Source organism: Panthera leo, chromosome B4 (assembly GCF_018350215.1).
Source record: "Panthera leo isolate Ple1 chromosome B4, P.leo_Ple1_pat1.1, whole genome shotgun sequence".
Lineage (NCBI taxonomy): Eukaryota > Metazoa > Chordata > Mammalia > Carnivora > Felidae > Panthera > Panthera leo.
This window is the reverse complement of record NC_056685.1, coordinates 115,338,754-115,366,290: the sequence shown is the minus strand read 5'-3', so window position 1 is coordinate 115,366,290 and position 27,537 is coordinate 115,338,754. Positions and strand designations below refer to the sequence as shown.

Genomic DNA, 27,537 nt, shown 5'->3' with positions numbered 1-27,537 from the left:
TTATCCCATCACATCTGCTTAATGATTCCAGTAAGAAAATAGTTTCTTGTGTTGATGATGAATGTACCTGCTGGAACTTTTCCCTCATTCTTCTTCTTAAGTGATTGAGGTCTGAACTGGGTGCATTTCCCACAGTGTCGAAATTCACCGTGCGTGGAGCATGGCAGGCACCCTAGTTACCTGGGCATCTGGGGAAACTAGGAATGAGGGTAACCTTGTACCATTATGCATTTTCCACCCTGGCAACTGACAATTACATGTAATCAGGCAAAACATTGGAAGCCCTGGGAAACCTGAATCTCATAGTACACATGGATGCAGGAAGGAGTTGGGCTGTCCTCTGTTCAACTGGGATAATAGTAGGGAGTTTTTATCTTAGGAATACTTGCAGTTTAAAGATCTGGGACCTGAAGTATGTCTGTAGTGTGTGCCCAGATTCTCTCACAGTAACTGTGCCTTTGCCTTCAAGTCTTCAAGTGCTTCCTCCCTGTCTCTTTCAGGTAGAGCGACATGACATGAACACCCTAAGCCTGCCCCTGAACATTCGCCGAGGGGGGTCCGACACCAACCTCAACTTTGACGTACCGGATGGCATCCTGGACTTCCACAAGGTCAAACTCAGTGCGGACAGCCTGAAACAAAAAATTCTCAAGGTGACAGAGCAGATCAAGATCGAGCAGACGTCCCGCGACGGCAATGTTGCAGAGTATCTGAAACTAGTCAACAGCGCAGACAAGCAGCAGGCGGGCCGCATCAAGCAAGTCTTTGAGAAGAAGAATCAGAAGTCCGCTCACTCCATTGCCCAGCTTCAGAAGAAGTTAGAACAGTATCATAGAAAGCTCAGGGAGATCGAGCAGAATGGAGCCTCCAGGAGCGCAAAGGACATTGCCAAAGACAACCTGAAGGACGTGCCGCACTCCCTGAAAGATGCCCACGCGAAGTCTCGAACTGCTCCCCACGGCACGGAGTGCGGGAAATCGGGCATGCCGGGCGTGTCCCTCACCCCGCCCGTGTTCGTCTTCAATAAGTCCAGGGAGTTTGCCAACCTGATCCGGAATAAGTTTGGCAGCGCCGATAACATCGCTCACTTAAAAAATTCCCTGGAGGAATTCAGGCCTGAAGGGAGTCCGCGGGCCTATGGGGGCAGCGCCACCATTGTGAACAAACCCAAGTACGGCAGCGATGACGAGTGTTCGAGTGGCACGTCGGGCTCCGCCGACAGTAACGGGAACCAGTCCTTCGGGGCCAGCGGAGCCGGCACGCTGGACAGCCAGGGCAAGCTCACCATGATCCTGGAGGAGCTGAGGGAGATCAAGGACACCCAGGCACAGCTGGCCGAGGACATCGAGGCGCTGAAGGTGCAGTTTAAGAGAGAATACGGTTTTATTTCTCAGACGCTGCAAGAGGAAAGATACAGGTATGTCAGACTGTTCTCTTGGAATTCTTCTAGAAGTATGACTTCCTAAGTGCAGAGAGATTGCTTGGAAGTGACACGCTCGTGGTTGTGTTTTCCATGGATATGGATGTGGATCAAAAAAACATTTAAAATCAGTAGTGTTTTCCCATACTTCGTGATTCTAAACTTTATAGTTTGTGACGTACAGGTTGATACTTCAGAGAGAGTTGTGTGAGTCTGTTAAAATGTCGCTGTATAGTCTGTAGCTCATGTGCACGTGGAGTTCCTTCTTAAGCTCCAGTAGACTTCTGTCATAAAGTTTTGTTACACTAATTCGTAGATCTGTATTTTATTTTCCTCCACGATAACTGTCAAGTAAATGACCCATTGTATGGTTGGGGAACCTGGGTGACTCAGTTAGCTAAGCGTCCTACTTCGGCTCAGGTCATAATTTCGCGGTTTGTGAGTTTGAGCCCACATCAGGTCAGCACAGAACCCACTTCGGATCCTCTGTCTACCTCTCTCTCTGCCCCTCCCCTGCACGCGTATGCTCTCTGTTTCTGTCTCTCTCAAAAATAATAAATAACCATTTTTAAAAGAAATCACTGCATTGTTCAACAAGGTAGATTTTCTTTGGCACATTAATCTTCAAGTTTTAATATAGTGTACATTTTTTTTTATGTACGATATTTTGCTCACTAAACTTTTCACCATAAATAGTTTTCAAAAGAAATCTTAAGAGTAAAGTATAAATTCAAATCTTGTGGATTATATTAGCTAATTTTATTTTTTTATATTAGCTCATCTTTTTAAAGTTTATTTATTTTGAGAGAGAGAGCACATGCACAATTGGGGGAGGGGCAGAGAGAAGGAGAGACAGAATCCCAAGCAGGCTCCACGCTGTCAGTGCAGAGCTCCATGCAGGGCTCGAACCCACAAACGATGAGGTCATCGCCTGAGCCGAGATCAAGAGCCCAATGCCTAACTGGCTGCGCCGCCCAGGCACCCCTATGTTAGCTACTTCTAAAAGGTATTTACAGGCTAGATTTTATGTGCCTATAACTAATTAATAAAAATATTAATAAGAAGTGATTTTCTACTGTTTCTCAGTAAAAAGATTCCCCAAAGTTTGTTTTGTTTTGTTTTGTTTTGTTTTTTTAAGATGTTAAGTAATCTCTGTACTAGTGTGGAGCTTGAACCCACAACCCTGAGATCAAGAATCACATGCTTGCTACCAACTGAGCCAGCCAGGCGCCCCCAAAATTGTGGTTGTTTGTTTTGTTTTTTGTTTTTAGTCAGAACGAACATGTTAACTTATAAAAATGTAGAGAAAAAGTTAAATGCCCATGGGACACCTGGGTGGCTCAGTCAGTTAAGCGTCCAAGTTTGGCTCAGGTCCTGATCTGGTGGTTCGTGAGTTTAAGCCCTGCATCAGGGTCAGCACAGAGCCTGGAGCCTGCTTCGGATTCTGTGTCTCTCTTTCTCTGCCCCTCCCCAGCTCACATGCTCTTTCTTTCTCTCAAAAATAAATAAGAATTTTAAAAATTAAAAAAATATTAAAAGAGGGGCGCCTGGGTGGCTCAGTCGGTTAAGCGTCCGACTTCAACTCAGGTCACGATCTCGCGGTCCGTGAGTTCGAGCCCCGCGTCGGGCTCTGGGCTGATGGCTCAGAGCCTGGAGCCTGCTTCCGATTCTGTGTCTCCCTCTCTCTCTGCCCCTCCCCTGTTCATGCTCTGTCTCTCTCTGTCTCAAAAATAAAAAAATGTTAAAAAAAAAATTAAAAAAAAATATATAAGAAAAAATATTGAAAGCCCATTACATATTGTAAGGTTAAACTTTAAATTTAACTTACATACTTTATATCTCAAAATGGTTTTAAATGTATTAATTTGTAAATGTGGCTTTTTTCAGCTCTTATATTCTATGAAACCATTTTTTTAAACTTTCAGCATACATCTTTGACTCTAGTGTCTTTCTCACATAACTATTTTTGAGTCACAGTTTTTCCAGAAAATACTGACTTCAGTTCCATCTGAATAGTTTGGGATATAGTACTCTTTAGATCCAAATTTTATCCCAACTCACAAATACCCACTTATATAAATTTGGGGTAGTTTCCTCATTTGTCGTGTAGTTATGTTTGTGATTGTCCAAGGGTTAGCCTCTGACTGTATCGTTTGCTGTAAGAGATCCTTAAAAGGCTTTTACACCAACATTGGGTACCTATGAAGTCCTATCTGAGAATAATTATTAAATCTTCATTAAATTACTTTTTTTTAAGTGTATTTATTTTTGAGAGAGAGAGAGAGCATGAGCGAGCATGTGGGGGAGGGGCAGAGAGAGAGGGAGACACAGAATCCGAAGCAGGCTCCAGGCTCTGAGCTGTCAGCACAGAGCCCGAAACGGGGCTCAATCTCACGAACTGTGAGATCATGACCTCAGCCAAAGTCGGACATTTAACCGACTGAGCCACCCAGGAACCCCTGCATAAAATTACTTTTTGATCTCACTTTTTTTCTTAAGGTATAATTGACATATAATCTGTCTCCCTCCCTCTGTCTCTCTCTCATATGATTCTGTCAGGTGACCTATATAAGCATCTAACACTGACATTGATAGAAGTCATTTCAGGCTAATGCATTACCCAAATAGTGCTTCCTGTTTTCAAATAAACATTCTAAGTTTTCAAATATAAGACAAATCCCTCTTCTTTGAGGGAAATGGGAGGTGGGAATGACAATCTTTGTTCTTCCGTTACTTAAGATTTGGACTTTTGGGGGCGCCTGGGTGGCTCAGTCGGTTGGGCGTCCGACTTCGGCTCAGGTCATGATCTCGCGGTCCGTGAGTTCGAGCCCCGCATCGGGCTCTGGGCTGACAGCTCAGAGCCTGGAGCCTGTTTCGGATTCTGTGTCTCCCTCTCTCTGACCCTCCCCCGTTCATGCTCTGTCTCTCTCTGTCTCAAAAATAAATAAATGTTAAAAAAAAATTAAAAAAAAAAAAGATTTGGACTTTTGGAAATGCCACTTGTAAGTCATTTATAATTTCTTTCTTTAAAAAATTTTTTTTAAAGTTTATTTATTTTTGAGAGAGAGAGAGAGAGAGGGAGAGGGAGTGCCTGAGTGGGGGAGGGGCCAGAAAAAGGGAGACAGAAGATCCGAAGTAGGCTCCATGCAGGGAGCACAGAGCCCAACGCCAGGCTTGAACTCACAAACCATGAGATCATGACCTGAGATCATGACAAGTTGGCCGCTTAACTGACTGAGCCACCCAGGCTCCCCTATAATTTCTAATGAGTTTAATGTTTTTATCAGCACTAAGTTCCAAGAATTGAAACATGTTTTCAGAATCAGAGTATGCCTTGGGAAATGGAGTTAACTCTAGTGTAGAAGTTGGTTCTTTCCTTACGGGCTCTCTGGGCTTGAGAGCCATGCCTGTGAACCAGAAGGCGCTGTGCAGGCAGAAGGGGGGGGGGGGGGGGGGACACCAGCAGGTCCTTGTCTCGAGCCGGACCCCAGACAGCCCTCCCTGTCCGTTGACCGGCACTGGTGAGTGCATCAGGCCTGTTGTGTCGTCACCGCAACTCCTCCTTACAGCAGCCCTTTTGGGCAATTCTTACTATTTTCCCCATTTCTCAGCTTGTCTGATGAGGTGGGAAAGCCAACTTCGGTGTGCGTGAAACCTCAGGAGTGAGGACACAGAAGTTAATGTGACAGAGACCAGTGCTTTTAGCTGGACTTCACGGTTAGCCAAAAGCATGTTCCCTGTAGCTGGACGTATTCTTTCGGAAGCATAGTCTTCCGGGGAATGAAAACCAGGAGACCTTTGAAGTGTCACACTCAGAATCAGCTCCTGTCTTTGCAAAGGTACGAGCGACTGGAAGACCAGCTGCACGACCTGACGGATCTGCATCAGCACGAGACAGCCAACCTGAAGCAGGAGTTGGCCAGCATCGAGGAGAAGGTGGCCTACCAGGCCTATGAGCGCTCACGGGACATCCAGGTACCGTTCCCTTCGCCGTCAGGCACTCAACGCGGGCTCTTCCCAGCCTTTAAGTCGTTCAACGAACTCTAAATGCATTATCCCATAAACCCGACAGGATTCCTGGCACGTGCAGCAAAATGTTTTCTCTGCACAAACATTCTCTACCTTATTAACCCCATTAGCTCATGTTCTAGGTGTCACTGAGTAAAGAGGCTATTCTCTGTGTAGTTATTTTGATTAACAAATATTTATTATCTACCCAAGCCCATCGCCTATAACCTCTCCTCCCTCCCCGCCCCCTCTACCACCCCTACCAAAATTGCAAAACTTTTTAAATATGAGGCAAACCTTGCCTTCAAGAAGCTTACTGACTAGATGGGGAGTCAGGATTGGGTAACCTGCCAAACGGCTCAAGCAAACGTGAACAGGGGACAAATTATGTGACCCAGACAGTAAAAGCCACAGGATTCAGACACACAGTGCCCAACAAGCTATGAACGGGTGGGATGGTTGGTCATTTTGCAGTCAGATACTAGATTTTAGTCCCAGGTCAGCCATTTACCAGTTATGTGACCCTGAGCAAGTCTTAGATATGTTTGCTCATCTGTAGACTAAGAATAGCTTGGATATTTGTAAGAATTTCAAGAACTCGAGTGCATACCATATACCATACATTAGCAGAGCACTTGCCATGCCTCCCTTCTCTCTCCAGCTCCTCCTTACAATAACCCTTTCGGGCAGTTCTTACTATTTTCCCCATTTCTCAGCTGTGGAGACTAAGGCAGAGAGGTTAAGTGACTTGGACGAGGTTTTGCGAACAGTCCTTGAATAATGAACGTGAATGAATGTCCAGAGAGGGTGGGACTTGGCAGGGATCGGTAGGATCTGGATGGATGGATGGATGGATGGATGGATGGATGGATGGAAGGGGTTGCTGAGTCAGTGTAAACAAAAGCACGTCTCCGGATTAATGTGATGGCAGCACTGTAGCGAAACAGCCCTAGTCTTCCTGAGTGCTTTTTTTTTTTCCTGCTACTAGAGGGTCTCTTTCTTTTCTTCTACTTTCACTGAAGATAATTGACATACAACTTTGCATTAAAGTGTACAACATAATGATTTATATAGAGAGAGAGCGCGAGCGAGCGCGCGCAAAATGATCACCTAAGTGAGTTAACATCCATCACCTCACATAATTAACACATTGTTTTCTTGCGATGAGAATTTTTGAGACCTTCTCTCTTAACAGCTTTCGAATACGTAATACAGTACTGTTAACTGTAGTCAGCTGCGTTACACATCACATCCTCATCTTATAACTAGAAGTTTGGACCTTTTGACCACTTTCACCCATTTCCCCTACCCTCCACCCCTGCCTCTAGGAACCACCAATCTGTTCTTTGTTTCTATGAGTGTGTTTGTTTTTTCAATTCCACATATAAGTGAGATCATACGGCCTGTTTGTCTTCCTCCGTCTGACTCCTCACTTAGCATCATGCCGTCAGTCCATCCACGTGTCACAAGTGACATGGCCGCATAGTATTCCATTGTGTATATGTGTACCACATTTCTTTATTCATCTGTTGATGGACTCTTAGGTTGTTCTGTGTCTTGGCTGTTATAAATAATGCTGCTGTGAATATGGGGGTTCTCTTCTAGAAACTGGTTTCATTTCCTTCGGGTATATACTCAAAAGTGGAATTGCTGGATCATAGGGAGTTCTACGTTTCATTTTTTAAGGAATTTCTATATTGTTTTCCATAGTGGCTGCAGCAATTTACATTCCTATTGATCTTCTTTTTTTCTTTTTTCAAAGTTTATTTATTTTTGAAAGAGAAAGGGAGAGAGGGACAGAGAGAGAGGGAGATAGAGAATCTCAAGCAGGCTCTTTCCTGTCTGTGCAGAGCCCGACGCGGGGCTCGAACTCACAAACCGTGAGATCGTGACCTGAGCTGAAATGAAGAGTCAGACGCTTAACCGCCTGAGGCACCCAGGGACCGTCATCATCTTTTTTGAAAAAGCAAAAAGGTAGGGGCACCTGGGTGCCTCAGTCGGTTAAGCATCCGACTTCATTTCAGCTCAGGTCGCGATCTCACGATTTGTGAGTTCGAGCCCCGCGTCGGGCTCTGCACAGATAGGAAAGAGCCTGCTTGAGATTCTCTGTTTCCCCCTCTCTCTGCCCCTCCCCCACTCATGCTTACTTGTTTTCTCTCTCTCTCTCTCTCTCAAAATAAATAAACTTTACAAAAAAAAATAATTAAAAAGCAAGAAAGCACACTCTCCAAGTAGAGCTCAGCTCCATTTTTACAACTTGTCTTTGTAGGCAGTGGTGATTTTCTCCAGCCATACTTTATGAGGGAGAAAACTGAAACCTATAAAGGGAGATTTTTTTTTTCCCCCACAGTGTGTGAGCTGGAGTTTCAGCTGCCCACGTTTTGTTCTTCTCTGTGTCGCAGGCTGTGAGTCTGTGCCAATCCCAGGCATCTACTTGGATGTTTCTGGGATCCAGAGCATCAGACGGAGCTGGTGGGAAACCTTCTACCTCTGAGGACCAAGGTGTGGGAGACACTAGGGAGGTTTTGCCCTTGCTCTGGGTTAGGAGACTTAGCATCGCCATTGCCTGGTTTAAAGAATGTGACCCATTTAAATGTTCAGTGTTGCAGGGTGAACAGTGCAGTCAGTTTTATTAAAACATTCTGTTTTTAGAACATGTCTGGGATGCCACTGGATTATGTCTAAATATGTGGTTTTCTTATTTAGGGGATAGTTTGGGTTAGTGTTCTTTTTTCCTTTTCTTTTTTTAAAAAAAACATACTTTAAAGATGAACGAGTAAGATAAAGTGAGGGACTTCAGAAAGCGAGCTTCACTATATAGAGGAGTTCATTTGAACATTTTTCTGGTTTCGTCTCCAGCTCACAAATGCAAAGAGGACACCTGTCTGTGTGACTATAGAGTCTTCTTTGTTCAGATAGTGAGAGTCCTGGCTCTACCGCTTACCGTGTGACTCTGGATAAGTTAGCTCCCTGGGCCTCCGTTTCCTCATCTGTAAAATGGAAATCTCATCAGTGAGCTTCACCTCAAAAGGCTGTCAGGAGGATTAAATGGATAATATATATGAAGTACTTAAATCTTCCTGACGCATAGCAGACAGTCAAAAAATAAATGCCGGCCGTGTTTTCTGTTACATTGGTGAGGAGCCCTATTCCTCGGGGCTTTTCACAATCGGGCCCGCTCAAGTTCGTCTTCAGTTCGCGTTTGTTTTGTTCGTACAGGCAGGGTTCTACAGTGGGAAGAGCTGCTAAGGTGAGGGTGGCTGTTGTCCACGGGGAGGCAAGGGTTTTACTGTTTTAAGAAACTGAGTTTTGTTTTATTAGAATTCCCAATTAAAACAGGCTTAAGCATAATTCAGTCCGTCCTCTGTCCTTGTCCCCAGTTAAGTTAAACACTGGATCCAAAGAAGCACTAAGAATCACGGGGCCATCACTTAGTGGGTGCTGTAAATAAAATTCCTTGCAACTCACTACTTAATTTTCTTGGATCTTTCTTTTGGTAAAAAATTTGATAGCAGTTCCAAGGAATTCAGTTCTGGGATTAGTCTGTTTATATATGTAACGTGTGTACCCAATTAAAGATGAATGGATTTGCCAAAAATGTTGGTCTTCTGTCTTGTTCTGTCCGCTTTTCCCTGCCGCGTCTAAAAAAGAGGAGACCATGAGCTCAAATAGTTGAAAAGAATTCGTGATCCCTGGGGCACGTGCCTGCTCTTTTAGGAGGCCAGTGCTTTTTTAGAATGTGAAAATCTGAAGGAGTTTTACCTTCTCTGTTGGTAACCCATGTCATGAAAGTTACTATAGTAACAGAGAACTCTGTTCTTTGGCCCATAGAGTATATTCAGTGGAAGAAAAGCGAATCAGCGTTACAGCTGTTATGGTTGTTGAAAACCTGACAAGATGGCTGTGTTGTAACCAAGCAAGCACACGTTGGGAAACGAGTTCGACAGTAGGCTAGTGAACTAAAAAGGGGCTCGTTGTACCACCTCTAGTCAGGTCCTGTTCTCCCAAGAGGCACAGAGTTTCCTCTCACGAGCCTCATGCCTCCTTCCTGGCGCCCGTCTGCTCCCTGCTGCATGGCCGGCCCTTTGCTGGGGTAACAGCAGGTGGCCTAGTCCCCATCCTTGTGCAGCTGTGGTCTTCTGGTTGGGGGAGAGGGCTGGGGGAAACTTCACATCGTCCGATGGGGCTGGGACGGCTTCCTAGGTGGGACCTGAGAGGGGAGGGAGATCCACCGGTGAGGAGGGGAGGGAGTGGGGAACCAAACGTTTCAGGCACAGTATATGCATGTACAAAGGTCCCGAACATGCTCCTTTTCCAAACTTTAAAAAGCCAGCATGGCCAGAGCATGGTGAGTGGGGCAGGGGGGGGTGGAGACTGGGAGGGGAGAGAAATGGGCCCCTAAAGATAGATGCTGTAGGTCGCATCGACAGGGCTGGGGACGGATTAGCGGAAATGAGTGTCTGGTGGGAGGAACCGGCTGAGCCAGGTGCTGTTTTCTGAGGAAAGGAGCACCAGAAGGGAAACAGGACCGATGGCAGGTGCAGGAGAGGGTGCGGTATGTGAATCCGCACTTGGACATGTTGCATTCCAGGTGCTTCTGAGAAGCTCAGAGGGGGATGTCAAGGAGCCATGTAGATACATGAGTCAAACTCAGAGGAGGTGACTTGGCCAGAGAGACACTTGGGGTCCTCTGTGTCTTAGCGACTGAAGCCTTAGAAAGAACGAGCTCTGGGAAGGATGTGCAGCAGTGGATAGTGTCCTGAGTAACAGCATTCAGAGAGCAAGTGAGAGCCGAGTCGCCCGTGGTCAGTCCTGTTCCCATCCCTTCTCCCTTCATCCTCCACAGTCTATATAAGTGGATGCATACATCCACTGAGCAGTGGAAATAGGTACCACCTACTCCATGGCTGGGGGTAGTCGCCTGTCCCACAATGGCCTACCCCTCCTCTGGTTTGGTCCTGATGATACCAACGGATGCCAATAGTTTATGTGCTTTATTTCAAAATACTTAACCGTAAGTCCCCGTTTATGGTATTTTACGGTTGTTCGTTCTGTCCGTGAATAACAGAATAAATGAGCCTTGGGATTCTCGTTTCCGTTCTTTGTCATCATCGTCACCGTCAGCTTGGCTGTTTGAAGCTGCCTCAGCATTGAGTGTCCTGAGCCAGGGAGCTTCCGTGCACGTCCAAGCATGTGCTCACGTGTTGCCCATGGTCCCGACAGCGTGTGACCCTTGCTCTCCCTCTTGCCCACAGGAAGCCTTGGAATCCTGCCAGACTCGCATTTCTAAGCTGGAGCTCCACCAGCAAGAGCAGCAAGTCCTGCAGACAGACACCGTGAATGCCAAAGTGCTCCTGGGGAGGTGCATAAACGTGATCCTGGCCTTCATGACTGTCATCCTAGTGTGTGTGTCTACCATTGCCAAGTTTGTCTCGCCCATGATGAAGAGCCGCTTCCACATTCTCGGCACTTTCTTCGCCGTGACTCTTCTTGCGATATTTTGTAAAAACTGGGACCATATTCTGTGTGCCCTAGAAAGGATCCTAATACCCAGATGAAGCCGCGGGTTCCTGTCTTCAGGTTCTTTCAGATTTATGTTTTAAAGAAAACTGTGCATTCTACCAAATTTTCAAATGAACGGGGTTGTGCTGACTAGAGGTGACCAGGCCTGGGCTGTGCATTGTAAATAACTACAGTTCCCTTCACACGGTAGTACTTGCCGGCTCAGTCCCCATCCTTAGCGAATGTGAATCTGTTTCAGAGCTCTCCCCACGTCGCTCACTGCCTTAATCACACCAGATCTTCTGCCCACCTGACTAGCCCAGCATGGCCAGCCTCTGGTTATTGAGCATTTGACATAATTAATGATCCAGAAGAAAAGGGATTTTAAGTCTCTGTCTCTCTCTTAAGTCTCTATCACAGTCGAGCTTCACTGTTGCTTGTGGTTGCATTTTTCCCCTGAGTCCTGTTAGCAGCAAGGATGTAGCAGGACTTGGGGAGGGGAAGTACACGCATTGGCCACGGTGAACCCTCGTGGCCTTTGAAAGTACAGAAAATCCTGTGTCATCCAGTCCACTTGTCCAGAGGACCCTAGGCCCCACCTGTTCCCAGTGTCCATAGCGGTCAGTCGTGCGTGACTCACAAGTAACTCGGAAATCTTACGACACGCCTGTTGATCCGTCAGACGTCTAACTTAGATGTTGTCTTGCACTTTAAATGGTAAGATGCGAAGATTTATGAGTGGGGCTTTCACCTTCTAACATCCGGGGAGCCACACGTTGATTTTATCTGAAGTGGCCGTTGAATGCCTTGCCTTCAAGCATGTAGAAATTCTTCCAAATCCCACATCAAGCCATGGCTTGAACATCAGGGTCCAGTAAGCACTACTCTGGAGGTTTGTATTTCAGCACATCTTAATTGTGATAGACCCCCTGTGAGGACGTGATTCACTCTATTCCCTGGCTTGCGAGGGATCGCAAATCTCACTCCACAAATGAAAACAAATGATGCTCGTGTCGTGGGGTTTTTGTTTTTCTTTAAGACAACAGAATTGTACTTTTATAAAGCGAAAGTGCTCTGAGGTAGGAGCTCTGGAAGCAGGAGGGAAATAGGATGTGTGGTCTAATGGGGTGGCAGTCAGATCAGGGGGAGCAGTCGACCTGGATGGAGACTGAGAAGGTCCTCTTATGACCCTGTGAGACCAGCCGGAATCACATAGATTGATCCAGTGTCCAAGCGAAGGCTGTCTGTCACCTCTCGGGATCTTCCTGGAGACAAGGGCCCAGGTAATAGAGGGGCCGCGCTTCTTCCCCTGAGGTGAAAGCATTCAGAAGTTAACATCCTCAACCTGCTTGAGGGATTCTACTCACTACTTTCAGCCCAGATGATACTCCCCTTTAAGTCTCTTTCTCTCTGTACCTACTGAAAATGAAGTTAGAAGATTTTAATGGAAACGGCTGTTCAGTCCTGCCTCCTGCCATCCGCTCTGTTCTCTGAAGGCGTAAAGATGTATGTTAGTGTACATTTTCTTCCAGAAAACATCAAATCGCCTGGATTTAAATTAAGTGCAATATTTTGCGAACAGCTGCTCTTGGGGAAATCTCCTGAAAAAAAAAAAAATGTGACAGTGCGCCATGGTTTGAGAGAGTGGAACAGTCGAGCATTTGGCACAAGTCCAGCGTGTGTGAGACTTAGACAACTCAAGCTTTCTTCTTTTAACGTGACAGTTCAGTGGCTTTAGTAAATTCACAAACTTCTTCAACTGTCCCCACTATCTAATTCTGGACTCAAGCTTCTTAAAACCAGTAACGATCATTTCGTGAAATCTTTGGCTGTTAAGCATCTTGGATTCAGGGAAGACGGAGTCAGCAGCCCTACCCCCATCTCATGGCCGTGTCCCCTTCCACCATCAGACTCGCCCTTGTTCTGCCAAGTTGGCTGTAAACACACTGTGATCCATCAAACCCTGGGGACAGAAAAGAGTTCCAGATCCAGGGATGGGAGGGAGAAAGAACGGTGTGCTTTCTTTTGCTTCTGTATTTTAATGGCCAGCATTCTCCTTCACCTGTGGGCGTCAGTCTCCATTCGGCTGAGGGCTGGATGCAGCTTCCACCCCTGGGTCCTGGTGGGCGCCTCTCAATTTCTGCGCCTCTTTCTGAGGCACTTTGCATATGCCAGAGGTTGCGGCGGAAGTAGATATGCTGTTATTTTTTACAGAGAGGGAGAGAGATTTCTAGCCCTTTGAGGTTAAGGGTTGCAGGGGAGGACCCAGGACGTGGGCCTGCTTCACTGGCCACCACGCTCCACTCGACATTCGCTTTGACGCTTCCCAGACCTGCATCCGCGTGTCTCCTCTCTGCTGCGGAAGTAGGGGAGGAAATGGAAAGCCACACACTCCGCCCCCTCCAGTCTGGAGCTGTTAACAGAAGCGGCTAGAGACTGGCTCTGCTCTGAAATCTAGGGTCTAAATCATCCCATTTGATCATGCCTTCTTTTGCACAGAATCTGTATGTCCACCAGTTCTCGTTAGACGTCAGATAACTTTGTTTTCACTTGGGTATGCTCAACCTACATGGCATGCTTATTTCAGAGTCTTGTTGAAAGTTCATGAAGCTTTTTAATAAGTTGATACGCTCCAAGGAGACCTTTACCCTCTGTGGTTTACTGTTCTCTTAAGGAATAAACCCTCCCATTGTATTTCCTTTCCCGCACAAGGGTAAGATTAAATAAAATTTTATACATTATTCAATTAAAAATAGTGATCCAACTGGGATATATCATGGAATTGGTTATTTAATTTACATTTAAGTCAGCTAATCCCTTTCCCCACCTTTCATTCGTAGTAAAGATGAAGCCAGTCATGGGATGGTCAGGCACCTGCTCACAAAGCAAACTTAGTGCTTTAAGATACTGGACGTTGCAGGGGCATCTGGGTGGCTCAGTCGGTTAAGTGCCAACTTCAGTTCAGGTCATGATCTTGCAGTTCATGAGTTCAAGCCCTGCATCGGGCTCTGTGCTGACGACTCTGCTTAGGAATCCGTGTCTCCCTCTCTCTCTGCCCCTCCCCCACTCGTGCTTGTTTTTCTTCTCTCTCTCTCAATAATAAACATGAAAATTAAAAAAAGATACTGGATATTGCATCCTAGCACAGGATTTTTTTGTGACATACTATTTTCATGATCACCAAGATAATGATAGTTCGCTGAGGGCAAAACAAAAATCTAAAAATCCTCTTATGTGGGTATTGGAATCAGTTATCCCAGTTTACATTTTGAGTATGATCAAGCCAGAACAAAACATTGAACTCCCCCCCGCCCCCCGCCCCAATTCAAACCACAATGAAGCCGTAAATAAAAGTACTCCACTGCTGATTTTGTACAGAGAGTAGGATCAGCCCCCGGTTTCTAGCATGTGGTTTTGCTTACGTGATGAGTATGAACTGTTGACAGACTGAGATCTCCGCTTCCATTACGGCCCAAACGCGGTTATCCCTCTCCATCAATTAGCATCCGTGGGAATTAGCCCTGCTACTTTGTCATTCTTGTGTTTTTTTTTGTTTTTTTTTTTTAAACGTTTATTTTTGAGACAGAGAGAGACAGAGCATGAATGGGGGAGGGGCAGAGAGAGAGGGAGACACAGAACTGGAAGCAGGCTCCAGGCTCTGAGCCATCAGCCCAGAGCCTGACGCGGGGCTTGAACTCACGGACCGCGAGATCGTGACCTGAGCTGAAGTCGGACGCTTAACCGACTGAGCCACCCAGGCGCCCCTGTCACTCTTGTTTTTATTGGAATATTGCCCTGCTAGGTATGTTTACTGCCCTGCCTTTTCTCCAGCATATCAGGTTTAATTATGGGATCAATAACTGTGATGGGAATTGGAATCCCTCAAGCAACTAATTATTTTTTCCTTTTGGATTGAAGTTTAAATACCAAATTGTTTTGCATCAAATAGGAACATCTTTGTATGGAATCTAAGTATGATTGTATTGGTTTGGAAAAGCATTTCGGTATGCTTATTAAAATGAGCATGTGTGATTAAACAACCTCTACTGCATATTTCTATAATTTTGAGGAGTGAGCCAGGAGTAGGGTGAAATGGCATTTAAGATTCAGGGCTTTAGCTGGAGAGAAATGTTTCAAGAAGTTTAACACACGTGCTAAGGAAGGAGTTGGTCTAAAAGGATAAATCACTGAAAAGAATAATATTGGCCATTTACATCAAAAATGGTTATGAAGCTAAAAGAAGGTACAGTTAACAAGAGTTTGGTAACCCAGAAGATAAAAAGCAGAACTAACCTATAATTTTCTAAAGTCAGTACAATTCTCTGTTTATAAGAAGCTGGAAAGTAATGTACCTTGATTGTTTTAGGAATAATTTATGTGTTGCAATTTTAATTTATTTAAAACATGTCTCCTGTGTTTGTCCTAAGAGAAAAAATGTTTCAACAAAACGTGCTCTGTGTTTAAGATATGTTTAGGCCATAGCTAGCAGTTCTGAAAATGGAAACTAGAATGTTTATTGTGAGGTCTTTTCTAGAATTTCCATTTGGTGAGATACCATATAGTTTCATGTCAGCCTAAAATTGTAAATTCTGCGTAGATTGTCACCCTATTCAAAGCAGGTGCCATTATTTTTTTAAATAAACACTTGGTGTTAGCTTTGATGTTAAATAAAGAGTTAGATTTCTTAAATTTTCATATTTGTCAGAGCCCATCTCAGTAGTAGGGGTGTGTGTGTGTGTGTGTGTGTAATCAATTTTTTAATGGATTTTACTTTTTAGAGCAGTTTTAGGTTCATGGCAAACCTGGTCAGAAGGTACAGAAATTTCCTGTATACTGCCCCCTGCCAAGCCCCACACATGCATAGCCTCCCTCCTATCACCCCCCACCCACCCAGAGGGTACATTTGTTAAAATGATAGCCTACAACCTACATTGACACATCATTATCACTCATGACTTTATAGTTACACAAGGGTTCACTCTTTGACGTCCCATGGGAATAGACAAATACATAACGGGGTGTGTCGACCATACTACTAAGTAACACACAGAATAGCTTCACTGCCCTAAAATTCCTCTGTGTTTCACCTATTCGTCCCTCCCCCTGGCCCCACCACCTGTAATAAATTTTTAAACTGAACGTCTATTCCATAGAAAGTTGCTGGTGTGTGATGTGTGGGAGAGAGAAGGATTGTTTCTTCACAGTGCTTGGAATGCTAGGAAAGGTGTCCCGGTGCTATGGAAAGGGGGGATGTGGGAGGATGCTGAGGACATGATGAGCTGGACTGAGAGGCCGTGCGGACACTGCTCGGGTGTGCACACGACCAGAGCACGGTGAGCAGAGTCCTCTGGCTGAAGCAGTCTGGTTAGTGGGGTTTCTCGTTTGTCTGGTGCTCTGGTGTTTACAAAGCACCTTCTTTTTATAGTGCAGTAACTCACCTGAGCCAGTCCTGTGACGTGGGCACACCGTCATCCCCATTATATAGACGGAATTGAAGGTCAGGCACACGTACTTTTCCCAAGGTCATCGCTGGTGAAGGAGGGAGTCGGGATTCTCGTTGCTTTTGCTTCTGATCCTGCCTGGTTAGCCCTCTGCTTCCAGTCAACTGCAGGCCGTGGGCAATTTCCCAGTCATCCAGTAACCGCCTTGTACGGACAAAAGAACTAGAGCTCTCAGATGATGGGAGAGCCCGTAATAGATCAGCCCGTTCCCTGCCCTAGAAAACAGTGCATGGGACTCTGGAAGTCTTACAGGGTCCACTGTTGTTTTCACACCCGTTGTTATCTGATATCTGAAGAGGTAAAGACAGAACACGGAAGTGATTACAGTACATGTGTGTCCAGCCCAACATAGTCCCAAATGTCGCTTTACTAAGTCTGTATTTCCTTAAAAAAGAGATGGAAATGGAAGAAAAGTTTAGTGGGTTCTAGCTAATACGGAACAATACTAATGCTGTGGAATAAAGCAGTGCTGTCTAATTTTGAGTAACGTATGGACTCAACAGAAAAAATCTGTTCATCCTCAAATGCCTGAGGATGTTCATAGCCACAACTTGACAAAGTTACAGCCTAACAACGTTACATAATAGCTTTTCTTATCTGCAAATTCTCCTTACAAAGTTACTTTCTAATAGGTATGACCGTGAGGTGTCAAAATTTATAGGACCCACATGGCGATACCCAACAGCACCTTTCTGGGCCTTCATAGACGTGGGAGAACAGCTCACATTCTTTGAGCGTTTGCTGGGTACGATGCTGTGTGCCCAAAGGCTTTGCCTGTTAGATCACATGTAAGTTTTCCATCACCCGTTAAGTGAGGGACTATCATCCCTGCTTCACAGATGGGGAAACAGGCTCAGAGTGGCTACATGACTAGCAGCATCATGCCACGAGCAATGGCAGGACTGTCTATTCAGCCCCACACTCGTGTCACTCTGGAGCCCGTCCTGGTCGCCATGACCCTGCGCCGTAATAAAAGGGGTTGAACGACTGGCTCTCTAGCTCACTAGCTCCCGGCTCCTGTGAACCCTAGGAGCCACTTGTAACCCTAAGACTGCAACAGTGCTATAGTTGCAAATGGTACATTTACATGTTTGCATGATTGGCTCCCTGTGGGGAGGCAGTTACCTGAAGCAACATCCTAGATCTTTGAAGAGACGTGGGCTGACGGATCTGTGGATGAAGAGAATGGTGAACTATTAATTAAAGAAACTTCTAGGGGCGCCTGGGTGGCTCAGTCGGTTAAGCATCCAACTTCAGCTCAGGTCACGATCTCACGGTTCGTGAGTTCGAGCCCCACGTCGGACTCTAGCTCGGAGCCTGAAGCCTGCTTCGGATTCTGTGTCTCCCTCTCCCTCTCTGCAATGCCCCCCCCCCCGACACTCATGCTCTGTCTCTGTCTCTCTCCCTCTCAAAAACAAACATTAAAAAAATTTTTTTTAGTAAAAAAATAATAAACTCACACCCTCTCTGGCTTCCTGAGCTTCTTGTATAATTGGCAGTTGGCTTGGCTGAGTATTTATCAGCTGTTTTGCTTTGCTTTGAGACGGTCAAGTCCCTGGTAGCTTCTGCTCTGTGCTCCATGACATCTGCTACTATCTTTGGTGACTTACCTCTGAAATGTTTTTCCTTGCTCAGCCAGCCAGAATTTCTCTCCTGCCAGTCCTTTAACTTAACTAAAGCAGTTAACAGGAATGAGCGTCAGTCATGTTAACAGCTGTTTTGCTGGTGATTGCTCTGGCCCAGGCATTGGAGATTGGATTTTTTTTTTCCCCCCTGTTCTGCTTGAAAATAAGCTACTGAGTAGTAGAGGGAAAAAAAAAGAAGAAGAAACAAAGCCTGTACTAACAGTTAAGGGACTCCATTTACCGAAGAAACTCTCAGGGGCCTGGATTCTTCTCTGATTCTTGGACTGTCCACTTACAAGCAGTGATGCTGACCGAATCTTCCATTGGCTGTTTCCGCCCCAAAATGGTTTTGACAGCTATTTGCTCATCATGCTCCCCTTGTGGTTTGAAATCAAAGCCCTCTAGCTGTAGGGAACAGAAATACAAGATAGACACCCAAAATTTAGGTCAGAGGCAGGACACATACACCCCCCTGCGTAGTGGCTCAAGCCAGCAGGGACCCAAACACAGGCCCGGATTCACAGAGAGGTGCCTTTCCCCAGACACTACGGTCAGAATTGTTGCGAGGTGACTTCCTGCTATGTGTAGGGTTTCCCCTTGTCAACAATATGTAATTATCTGAGAGCATCGACGAAAACCGGTATGGAGCTGGAATGAGTCAGTCGCTTGAGTATTTTCAGTATTTTCGCCTAAGTATCGTTCGGTCGCTCAAGTATTTTCCCTGAAAGGAAGAGCTGGAAGGACACAAGGGGGCTGAAGGCTGGTGGCTGGCTCTCCCATTAGGTGGCCAGTGGCCAGCAGTGTGCTGTTGGCCCTGGTGGAGGCAGGCACCCCGACTGGCCAATGGCCACGGGCCTTCTGTGTGTCCAGTTCATGGGGCTGGTTCACGGCCTCCCCGAGAGTACTTAACTCCGCTTGGGCTCCTAGCCACTGGGGGGGTGGGGGGAGGGGGTCTGGCTTCCTTAGTAGGCCTGTCCTACTGGGACAGACTGAGCTAGTCAGCTGGCCAGAGCATTTCAGCCCCTTGGAAGCTAGCTATATTTGAGTGGAAATCAGTCCATTTGCTTGTTCTTGTCAGGGATGTTCTTGTCAGAGTTGGGTTAGCATGAATAGGTTTCACAGGAGTAGTCACCTAATAAACTCATAAGTAGTTTCTGAACTATTGCTTCACATGCGGGAAGTCCTGCTTGAAATGGTAGGGACTTGCCCCTTCCCTGCAGTCTGATTGACCTAGGGAAATGGCTTTTTTTTTTTAAGTTTATTTATTTATTTTGAAGGAGAGAGAGAGGGAGAGAGAGAGTGGGAGGGAGGGGCAGAGAGCGAAGAAGAGAGAGAATCCCAAGCAGGCTCCATGCTGTCAGCACAGAGCCCAACACGGGGCTCGAACTCATGAACCGTGAGATCATGACCTGAGCCGAAACCAAGAGTCAGACGCTTAACTGACTGAGCCACCCAGGTGCCCTGACCTAGGGAAACGCTTAACCTCTCAGAGTCAGTCTTTCCTAAACTGTGAGGTGCCTAAGGGCTGCAAGGTTTAGAGAAAGTGCTTGGAACGAGACGTTCAGTCACGTCCTGTGTTTGTCAAGCACCTACCGTGTGCCAGGCACCGTTCTAGGCACAGGCATACAAAACAGTGTTCCCGTCCTGGTTACATTCTGGGGGAGGAGATAGATGATAAGGGAAAATACTTGGCAGCGGGAAGGGCCGTGCTCGGAGCATTCAACCTAAAATTAAAGTTTACCTCCGTGTTCTTAAGGAGGAAATGAACTTCCTGAGTGGTTTTTTTTTCCCCTCAGCTCCATTTCACAGACAGCCACGTGGGCAGGACTGAACAGAGCCCTTTACAAAGGAAATATGTCTAAGTCACAGAGACTCGGCACCACAGCAGGAGCGCTTCGAAGATCTGGGGCGGTTCTGTTCAGAAAGGGGATGCGATGCCCCCGTGGTATCCCTGCTCATTTTGGCTTGACATGAACAACATGCAAATGAGCACCTGGGTCTGAGTCAGCAGTGAGTAACCCCTCGGCAGGATGCTGAGCCCTGAGCGCACACGCGGCCTCCCCTGCGGGCTCCTCACTCTGCACCCCGCCACCCGTGGCCCCTGCCCAGGCACGCCCCTGCCCCCCTTTCAGGCCGGCTGCTCCCCGCACCTGAGCCCAGGCCCGTGGGTCCCGCTGGGGCCTGGGGCCTTCCCCCACAGCAAGTGCCAAGGACAACACTCCCTTCTGCAGCCCCCTTCCCTACTAGCTCTCCCTCACCGGAGGCCCACTCCTCCTGCCTAACTTCCCTCCTCGGCTCCCTGCCCGCTCCCCTTCATCACTGTCATTGCAGGCCCCCTGCCTGCCTGCTCCTGTGTCACCAGGTCCCGTGTGACCTGAATCCTGCCTTTCCTCATTTCTCTTCTCCTTCACCACCGCGTCTTTTAAAGAAATAGTCTCGGGGTGCCTGGGTGGCTCAGGTCATGATCTCACAGTTCATTGGGTTCGAGCCCCACAGCGGGCTCTGCACTATCCGGCCCGGAACCGCTTCCGATCCTCTGTTCCCCCCTCTCTCTCTGCCCCTCCCTTGTGCGCGCGCTCTCAAAAATAAACAAAAAGAAAAACAAACGAGAAAGAAATAGTCTCCACTCCTCTCTCCCAAGACTTCTTCATCTACTAAAACCTCATCCAGCCCCCAGAACTGACCTAACACTTGTCCGCTCCTCTGGCACCCACATCACAGCCCGTACCTTCCCGTTTGCCGCTGCCGAGGCTCCCTTCGGTCTGGAGCGTTGTGCTCCCGTTGAGTCTTTCCCTGCCACCCCTCTTCTGGTTCTCCTGCTACCCCTTGACCACTGTCTGGTTTTCCTCGGCTGCTCTGTGTCCCTTCACCTCTGTACGGACCCCCACGATTCGGCTGCCATCCCCTTGACTAATAACCACCATCTCGTGCAGTGAGTAGCTGCCTCTGTTTTCAGCCACAGACCCGTATTTCCAATTACTTACCTGTCCTTCGTTTCTACATGGGTCTCTGCAGGGCACCTCAGAGTATACGGCCAAGCTCATTCTTTTGCCCTTGCATCAAATCTGCTCTTTCTAGGGCACCTGGGGGGCTCAGTCAGTTAAGTGTCCAACTTCGGCTCAGGTCACGAACTCACAGCTTGTGAGTTTGAGCCCCGCCTAGGGAATCTGTGCTGTCATGCAGAGCCCACGTCCGATCCTCTGTCCCCATTTCTCTCCCTCTGCCCCTCCCCCGCTAGTGCGTGTGTTCACATGCGCTCTCTCTCTCAAAAATAAATAGGCATTAAAAAAAATTTTTTTTAAATCTGTTCTTTCTGTTCTGCCGTTAAAGGCACCACCGCCACCCCCTCCCCTACCCCAACTAGAAACTTCAGAGCCGCCCATCCTCCTCACCAGCATCACCAAGTGGTGTCAGTTCTCCCTTATATTTTTTTTAAGTTTACTTACTTGTTTTGAGAGAGAGAGAACGCGGGGGAAGGGCAGAGAGAGAGAGAGAGAGAGAGAGAGAGAATATCCCAAGCAGGTTTCACATGGTCAGCATGAAGCCCAAAGTGGGTCTCGAACCCACAAACAGCGAGATCATGACCTGAGCTGAAACCGAGTTGGACACTTAACCGGCTGAGCCACCCAGGCAACCCCAGTTCTCCCTTCTAAGTAACCCCCCAAACTGCCCACTTCAGTCTACCCTACCTGCCACCACCATGGTTCCAGGCGCCATTATTTCTCCCCGGGGACAATTGTAACGGCCTCCAAAATGGTACGCCTGGTGTCTGGCTTTGCCCCCTGCCCCCCTCCCCCCCGCCACCATCTCCCATGCGCCTGCCAGTGTGATCTTTCTAAAATGCAAATCGGACCACGTTATTCCTCTGCTTAAACCCCTCAGTGGTTCCCCACTGCCCACAGGGTCAAGTCTGAGTTTCTGAGTGGGGCCCAGGAAGGTCCTCAGGGTACCAGAGCCAACCGCGCTCCGTGGCCTCGTCCTATCCTCCCACCTCCCACTCCCCACAGGCCCCGTGAACCCAGCTGGCAGTGTCACTCCCCCGGGCAATGCGCGAACGCCCCCTTCTGCCTGTGATCTTCCAGACCCCCTCACGGTTCCCCCCACCTCACCATTCTCTGCAAGGGAACGCTTTGTGAGAACACCTTTATCCTAATGCTTGGGAGGTGTTTGGGTCGGTCTCTCTCCTGTAATAAACGGTGAGCTCCTCATGGCTGAGCCATATCCTACCCACCTGGCTCTCCGCCCTGGGATCTCACCGAGGGCCAAGCACGTGGGTGGTGTTCAACAGAGGCGCTGAGCTCAAAAGCCTCAAGCGTAAAAATGGAAGCTCTTAGTGGGGCTACTTTCCTTCCTCACCATTCTGGGTTTTTTTTTTTTTTAATGTTTATTTATTTATTTTTGAGAGAGAGTGGGGGGGGGGAGGGGCAGAGGCAGAAGCAGATTCTGTGCTGTTAGTGCGGAGCCCAACGCAGAGCTTGAACTCATGAACCGTGAGATCATGACCGGAGCTGAAATCAGTCGGACGCTCAACTGGCTTGAGTCACCCAGGTGCCCCTTCTTCCCCACTCTTGTGAGCATTTGGGCTGCGGCTGCGTCTCTTTCTCTATCTGCCGTCGCTAGATACTTAGTGTTCAATAAATATTATTGAATGTGGGCTGGGTTTACTCAGACCTTCCACCAGAAACTCTTCCCAGTGCAAAGGGCTGAGGATATCAAGCTAGAACAGTGGCACTTCTAGGAAAACTTCCCTTCGGTGTCACTTTCCCCGATACCTGACCTTCCCCTCCCCCTCCCTGTATCTCACCCTGTCCCAGAAGAAAGTCTGGAACCATAAAGAATGTGTCATAAAACCCTGCTGGGGTCCGAAGTCAACCCTGGCTAAAAACAGAGCACATGGCAGAGCCCAGTCCCAGGCTGGCTTTTGCTCTTTTCACTTTTATCTGAATTGGGAACCACACATTTCTGGACTTGAAACAGGGAGACACAAACTTTTAGCTGATAGAGAAAAATAGTTCCTGTTCACTGAGCTTGTCATTTACCAGGCTTGGGGGGTGGGGTGGGGGCTTTACGGGGTCTGTGACTCCAGCCCCACCAGGGCCCTGGAAAGAAGGACCCACCAGACTAGACGTCCTGGAGCTAGAACTCAGACCCTCCTCTGTCTGACTCTCAACCTTCGGGCCACAACGGGGCCACCCCGAGAGCCCCAGGCCGTCTGTGGCATGTGTCGGGGATCCTGAAATAGGAGAGTCTCTGGGATTTCAGCGATCTCTGAGGACAGAGAGACAGAATATTGGAAATTTTGAATTTCTGAGTTTTCTGGGATGTTTGGAAGGTTTGATCTCAGGAGGAGGTGTCTAGGTGTTATAGGAGGGGCTCGGCCTCCAGCTGCAGTCATACAGCCCTTTGAGGGCAGCCCACTTCTCCAGAACCTCTCCAGAACCTCTCCAGAACCTCAGGGCTTGCCACCTCCCCTTTGGCACAAGGAGGTCCCCCTCTGCTTCTGGGTCCCAGCACTGTATGTTTCCACATGTAGTGTGTGTGTGTGTGTGTGTGTGTGTGTGTGTGACATATATATATATATATATATATATATATATATATATATATATATATATATATGTATATATATATTAATTTTTTAATATTTTATTTATTTTTAAGAGGGGGTTGCTGAGAGAGAGGGAGACAGAATCCGAAGTAGGCTCCAGGCTCCAAGCTGTCAGCACAGAGCCTGACGTGGGGCTCGAACCCGTGAACTGTGAGATCATGACCCTAGCCAAAGTCAGACGCTTAACCGACTGAGCCACCCAGGTGTCCCCACATGTAGTATATTTATATGCTATCAGTGCATTAACAAAATATGTAGTATGTAATCACATATATCATATATTTAGGGATATTTAATTCATATATATATATATATAAATAGAATTTATTGGTTCTTTTAAAAATATTTTTAATTTGAAATGATCACAAAATTAGAGAAAAGTTGGCTGTTTAGTACAGAAAATTATATTTTTCCCAAACCACTTGAGAATAAGTTTCCAATCTGATGTCCAATCACCTACAAATACTTTAGTTTGCAATTCCTAGAGATAAGGACATTCTCGGGGCACTGTGTGGCTCAGTCAGTTAAGCGTCCGACTTGGGCTCAGGTCATGATCTCACGGTTTGTGGGTTCAAGCCCTGCATCAGGTTCTGTGCTGACAGCTTAGAGCCTGCTTCGTATCCTCTGTCCCCCCCTCTTCCTGCCCCTCCTTTGCTTATTCTTTCTCTCTCAAAATAAATAAATAAACTTAAAAAAAAGATAAGGATATTCTGCTACATAAGCACAATATGACCATCAAAAATCAGGAAATTAGAAACATATATTACTGACATCGAATCCTTGGACCTCATTCAAGTTTCACCAGTTGTCTCAATAATGTCCTTCATAGCCTAAAAGGCCCATTCAGAATTATGAGTTGCATTCACTTTTGTCTCCTTCTGTCTGAAACAGTTCCTCTGACTCACCTTGACTTTTGTGATCTTGGCATTTTTGAACATTCCAGGCCAATTATGTTGTATAATATTTCCTTATGATTAGATTCAGATTATCCGTCTTTGGCAAGAACATCATAGAAATGACACTGTGTTATCGTGCCCGGTCATATGGGCCACTATTTTGGTTTATCCCATTACTGATGATTTTGCTTTGGTCACTGGTTTAAGGGGGGGGGGGTCTGCCAGGCTTCCCCCCCCCCCTTGGTAATTAATAAGTATTTGGGGGGAGGTACTATGTTCCTCCTAGTCTTCATCAAACTTTCAATTTATTCACTTATCGTATCAGTATGGAATCATGACTTCCTCTTTTATTCAAAGTTTTATAACCCATGAGTATTAGTCTTCATTGCAATGACATGTTGCCCCCTGTTTGGCTAGTGAGGACTCACTCAAGTTGTCTTTGTGTCCTTCTGACGGCCCTCATCATTCTTTGACCACACCTTGCTTTCTGTTCCAGGCTCATTTTGCGCTTTCCCTTCCCAGAGCTGGAAATGGTCATTTCTGTGAGGCATCTGCGTTTCTTTTAGTGGAAAATAGTATTTAGAAGCCAAGATTTGGGTACTAGCTTTGTTCTTCGCTTTGGAGGTATCACCCCTTCCAGGCCCACTCATTGGACAGAAAGAGGGAATCCCTGTAGCATTTGTATATGGATATGTGCCTTGTGTATAATGATATGATATATGATATGATATGATATATGTACATACACATACATCTCTTATGGGCTGAGTGTTTGCATCCCCTCAAATTCATATGTTGAAGCCATAACCTCCAATGTGATGGTGTCTCTGGGAGGTAATTAGGGTTAGATGAGGTCATAGAGTAGAGCCCTCATGATGGGATTAGTGGCCTTATCAAAAGAGGAGGAGAGATCTCTCTCTCTCCCTCCACATGGCTGTGCTGAGGAAAAGCCAGTTGAGCACAGAGTGGGAAGGTGGTGCCTGTAAGCCAGGAAGAGCGCCCTCATCAGGGGTCTGTCACACCTTGCTCTTGAACTTCCCAGACTCTGGAACTGAGAAGTAAATGCCTATGGTTTAAGCCACCTAGTCTGTGATATTTTATTTGTAGCATCCCAAGCTAAGACAACATCTGTCTCTGTGTATTATAAATTCATACAGCTACACAGTTAGTTCGATGCTTATTTCTGCATCTATCTATATATTGAAAAACCATGGTGCACACCAATGCCTCTGATCCCAATCCAACACCCCTGAATTTATTCATTTTCTTCCTTTTCGTATTTGCAACTCCCTTCTCCACCAGTGAGACACTGGTTTTCATTGCCTCTAATATGCTCCCTCGTTTGCCTGCCCCTACGTGTAACTCATTTCCATCTCTGCTGCCCGCCCCACACCCACGTGGGTGGTTTGGGGCCCTGACGCTCATCACCAAGCTGCCTCTCCGCTGGCCTACCCTCCCATCCTACTAAGACACTCTGGCTGGGTCGCCCCACTGCATGGATGCCCTCCCTTCCCTGTGCAGGCTGGGAAATACAAGGAAGCCCTCTTCGACCCTCTGAAGTCCCATTACCTCCGCCAGTCTACCCCCATGCTGTATCCTCATCACCCTGCTTGATCTCTGCAACCACACCCTGCGCCTTCCACCCCGGCCCCGGAGGATCCCCACCTTGCTGTGCTCATCCATCACTCATGGCTTTAGAGCTCAGTTGTTCAGGAAGGGAACAGGGAGAGGGGAAGCAATCGTATCGTGTGCGTGTGTTTTAGTAATACATAATGATTTAGAAATAGAGAGGAAAAGAAGAAAAGGGTTTTTTTAAAAATGTCTAGGAATTCTCTTCCACCGAGGAAAAAAAAAAGTTATTATCCTTTTTTCTCCAAAAATGTCAAAGTTTTTTTTTTTTTTAAAGAACCCAAACTATGGTTTCTTTAGTTGAAAAAGGAATATCTGTATATGGTTGAAAACTTTACAAGTAATATTCCTCCCCACCCAGGTCCTTCCCCCGAGGCAGCTGCAGATACGGTGCCCCTGGATCTGCCCTGCTACTTTCTGCTTTCAGTGTGTGTGTAATATACGTGTTACTTTTTTCAACCAAATTGAACTTTGACCTTTTGAATATTTACGTATTTCCTGTTAGTCTTTTCCCCCTGCGTATATTTAATTTAACAAAATAGAAACATTGTCCTATGTTGCTATATTTGAATACTTCCAAAGTATTGTTTTAAATGGCTGAGTCATTTTCCATCATATACATGTTTCATTTGTTTAATCTCTTGTTGGTGGACATTTACAACTTTTTTACCCTTATAAATTACCAGCTTTGACTTGATTGTGTCAGGAGAGTCACGGAGCCACTCAGCACAGCGAAGCTTTCTGGCTGCTTTCCAGGCCGGGGTAGTAGATTCTTAGCTAAGACAATAGAGGTTAATTTTTCTCTCTAATAAGCATTTTGGAGGCGGGTGGTGAAACCAGAATTTTGAGCAAGAATACAAAAGGTCAAGTTCCAAGGCCAGGCTATCCTGTGCAGAACTTCCAAAGAGAATGATTGAGAACTTCTCCAGAAGCTCCGGAACCATTCCTGGAATGGGGAACCCAAAAGGATTGAGAAGGGAGAGACAGAACATTCTTGAACGGTTTTTCCTTCAGATTCCGTCTGCAGTGCCTGGGGTAGGCGTCCTACCGCCCTCACCTTAAAGCAGGTCTTGAGAGTTTTGACTGACAAGTGGGAAAGCTCAAGAGGCCTGTGGCTAGCAGACAGAGGGGCTGTGTTGGGGTCAGCCACAGGACGCCCAGTGTTTACCCTCGGTCTGAAATGGGCCACACAGGAGGGAAACTGGCATGGTATATGAATTGGATTGAGCCAGTGTGTGTGTGTGTGTGTGTGTGTGTGTGTGTGTGTGTGTGTGTGTTGGGTAGGAGGATCTCAGCAGAAGGAAGCTAGAGGTGAGCACAGCATCCCTGTGGGACTGAGGAAGGAGAC

The 27,537-nt window shown here is 46.7% G+C and overlaps 1 protein-coding gene across 6 annotated transcripts in view; it reads left to right on the top strand.

Annotated features, from left to right (window-relative positions):
* Positions 1 to 13,899, top strand: part of TMCC3 (transmembrane and coiled-coil domain family 3) — a 288,129-nt gene extending 274,230 nt beyond the window's left edge. For all 6 annotated transcript variants that reach the window (XM_042947377.1, XM_042947375.1, XM_042947374.1 and 3 more), the window contains 3 exons: positions 501 to 1,417; positions 5,260 to 5,395; positions 10,684 to 13,899. In XM_042947377.1, coding sequence (XP_042803311.1) covers positions 516 to 1,417; positions 5,260 to 5,395; positions 10,684 to 10,986 — 1,341 coding nt within the window. In that variant the 5' untranslated portion in view covers positions 501 to 515 and the 3' untranslated portion in view covers positions 10,987 to 13,899. The remainder of the gene's footprint in view (positions 1 to 500; positions 1,418 to 5,259; positions 5,396 to 10,683) is intronic.
* The last annotated feature ends 13,638 nt before the right edge of the window (positions 13,900 to 27,537 follow it).